General features: G+C 43.8%; 1 protein-coding gene across 1 annotated transcript; it reads left to right on the top strand.

Moving 5' to 3' along the window:
• Positions 1–1854: 1854 nt before the first annotated feature.
• Positions 1855–3187, top strand: LOC307079902 (natural killer cells antigen CD94-like; the record flags this gene model as incomplete). The annotated part of the gene is made up of 1 exon (XM_079742416.1): positions 1855–3187. One exon carries the CDS (start codon positions 1855–1857, stop codon positions 2620–2622), a length of 768 nt encoding a protein of 255 aa, XP_079598542.1. The 3' UTR covers positions 2623–3187.
• Between the last annotated feature and the right edge of the window lie 333 nt (positions 3188–3520).

Genomic DNA, 3520 nt, shown 5'->3' with positions numbered 1-3520 from the left:
TCTCTCTCTCTCGCGCAAGTCGGTAGGGGATTGGTCAGTCTTTTGTTAAAGACTGCATAACCTCTGACCTAAGCAAAAACAGATCTCTCTCTCGGCGCCGGTGCCATCTTGTGGCCTGGTCGCGCAGTCCGATCGGGTCGTAAACTCCTTTTGATAGCCCCAACCCTTTGTCCCTGTCTCTATAGATCCGGTCGTCAGACCCCCCCCTTCCCCCCCCCCCATCCTTTTGTCCCAATATCCCGAATCCTATCGTAAACTCACCCCCCTCCCCACCCTTCTGTCCCTAACCACACCCTTCTGTCCCTAACCACACCCTATCGTAAACCCCCTTCACACCCTTTTCATCTCTCCGCAGGCATTGATAATGGTACTGTTGATCTTCCTTGAGACGATTGTTTTACAGGCCACCTGTTGCTGACACGACGACGGAGAACTTGTGAGGAGGCTCCCATGGTGTAGGAGTAACCTCTCTGAGATGAGCCCTTGACAAGGAGGGACGAGTCTTGGGTTCATGAATTACAGACCCGACGGCGACAGAAAGATCACTTGAACTCCCCAAATCCATGCCCAAACCACCCACAGGAACCGGCACACCAATACACGAAGATCACTTGAACTCCCCAAATCCATGCCCAAACCACCCACATGAACCGGCGCACCAATACACGAAGATCACCTGAACCCCCCAAATCCATTTTAGTCTATCAATCATTTTGAAATTTTAAAATTGTGTTATGACCATCAATTTTTACGTTACTTTCGCACCTGTTGAATATTTTATGACCTTGTAGCACATGACCAAAAGTATTAGCTCAGGATTTCTATTGATAGTTTTGTGTGTGTGCTGTTTGGCCATGTGATTGTATGATAACAAGATTCATGTTCATTGTTGTATTGTTAAATAATGACCTGTATTTTCAACAAGACCCACAACGTGAATGCCGTCTCAGTATTATGGGGACGCGTAGTGGTTTTTCCCCTCTCTTCAAGAGGTTCTTCCATGACGGTTGATGGTGTTGATGATAGATTCTACTTTGACTATGTTTTCGGTGTGGTAAATGGTGTTTATAATTTAAAATATTATTGTATGGTCATCTAAGATGACCAAGGAGGGACTGTTACGTATTTTAGGAACACAAGCTGTATTTCCCTCACTTAACCAATAGGGGGTAGGACCAAATATATAAGCCGTAAATACTACACATAGCCACAAGGGAAAGCAGGACATTACTGAAGGCTACAATAGATACTTTAGCCACAGAGGGCAGCATCACAGACCAGGCGAGGAAAACCGAGGATTACGTCCCACCGGTTTCTCTCCGAGTCTTCCGGTCCTCGCTGAGTCCATAAAGAAGACCACCTGGCCACGAAACCTTTAGAACTCTCCCGGCAGCGATTACCATACGTGGGTTTGTGGTTAGGATCAGCTAGGAGAACACTCTCGCACGTGCTAAGGCACATCTCCAATCTCTCTTTACTTCAGAGCATCAGTTTACCATACCGAAAATACTTTATACAAATAAAGTCTCGTTAAAGCTATTCCTTTGGATTCGACCCCTCTTTCCAAGAAAAACATTGCAACTATGACATTAATGCGATTAATCGCGATTAAATATTTTAATCGCTTGACAGCACTAATTTAAACATGTCTTCATGCACATTTTGATCGCTTTGAAGTAACTAGAATAATCTGAACATGACTGAAATGACCCTAAGTCATGCTGCTGACGTTCGAGAGACACACAGTGTCTCTATAAGCAGAAGTATAAAGTAGCATGTGGTCGAAAACTTCCTGTTTGACTCATAGGGGTAAGAGGGTAGGATAAACTCTCTGAAGACACTTTAAACCAGAATATGGCTGACGTGCTTTACACCATACCCAACATGGTTTCCAAGGGAAGGAACACACGAGGAGAGAGAGAGGAGAGGATAGTGGACATCGTGGTTCGTCCTGAGAGCCTCGGAATTCAACAGCAGGACTCTGTGGGGACAGAGGAGTCCTCCAAGTCTCTGGGAACAGGAAGGAGTCAGCGGCCGGACGCCATGATCCCTACCAAGTGTCAGATCTGGGCCGTGATCGTGCTTCTGGGCCTGCTGTCTGTGGTAATGCTGGCTAGACTGATTGGGTTGGCAGTGCAACACAAGAAGACTGTGAGCGTAGACAGAGACGTGGAGCAACTTCTCCAAAGGCTGAAGAATTTAACAGAACAGAGAGACGCACTGCTTTGTCAACAGTGCTGTCCAAGTGGTTGGGATAAGTTTGGTTTTAAATGTTACCGGATTTCCAACGTTTTGGGATCCTGGAATAAGAGCAGGGAGTTCTGTGTTTCCCAAGGAGCAGATCTGGTGGTGGTGGACAGTGAAGAGGAGATGGACTTCATCAGCAGGTACGACTCGTACTTCTGGTTCGGAGCGACAGATGAGGCCGGTGAAGGGATGTGGAGATGGGTTGATGGGACCGTCCTGTCACTGGATAACCCCTCCTGGAGTGGAGGGGGACCTGTTGGTGGTGAGGACAAGAACTGCTTATTGAGGGCCTACGAGCTGAACCAATTCAAATGGACAGATGAGAGCTGTGATACCATAACCTTGGGGCTTTGTGAACAAAATGTAATAAAATGATTGACGAAAACATTTCTTTATTACTATTTTTTACATCTTAATGGCAACATACATCGGCTGTTTTGTTTCAAACTTGATGGGTTCCTTCATTCAATAAGAACTGTGATTGACTTCAAGTTGTTCCTTAAAAGGAGATGAGATGCACTGGTCACTGCAGGATATGTACATAGCTGCTGTTCTTGTTACTACTTGTAACATTTGTTCAATGTGTCCACTGTTGCTCTTGGTGTTAGAGGCTGGGGTTAGGAGGTAAACAGTCAGACAGTCATTGGCTGGTTTTCAGGTGCCGAAAACCACGCACACAGTTCTCTATCTAGGGCTGCTTTTGTCCCCTCAACGTTGTGAAGATCCCCTTTAAGAAAATGGAATTGTCATTTATAACATATGTGTTCAAAGCAGATGTTTTAAACTAGATTATTTTTCGTATTGAATCAGCTTAGTTATTTGTTTCGTGTTTGGTGTAAAAATCCATCACGAAAAATGTTGTACCATCTTTTGAATATTTGTCCCCGCTCATAACCCAGTTCTTTGTCAAATCATTAATAAATTGTATATGAAACAATAATTTGAAATCATCTTATTCTTTTTATCCATCGAAAATAAATATTTTAAGGTGCTGTGTTTGTTCTCTTCCAACAGAAACAAGTTCCTACTCATTTCTAAGTAAATTAAGATATCAGTGTATAAACATGGTAACACATGATCGATATCCAGGTGTCTGATCACAACCGATGTTGGAGAGACTAATACTAATTTTATTTTCACATTTCATCTTTATTGGAATAAATTACATTGTGTCCTTGAGCAAGTGTCTTCATGTTATCTCCTTAAGTGTTGCCTCCTTCTTAACACTTTGCGGCCAGCTCCAACACGTGGTTATCAAATGGAGGAAACAAAT

Source organism: Pollachius pollachius (genome assembly GCF_949987615.1).
Source record: "Pollachius pollachius genome assembly, chromosome: 8".
NCBI lineage: Eukaryota > Metazoa > Chordata > Actinopteri > Gadiformes > Gadidae > Pollachius > Pollachius pollachius.
The sequence above is the reverse complement of the archived record's forward strand: the minus strand, read 5'-3'. Positions and strand labels throughout refer to the sequence as shown.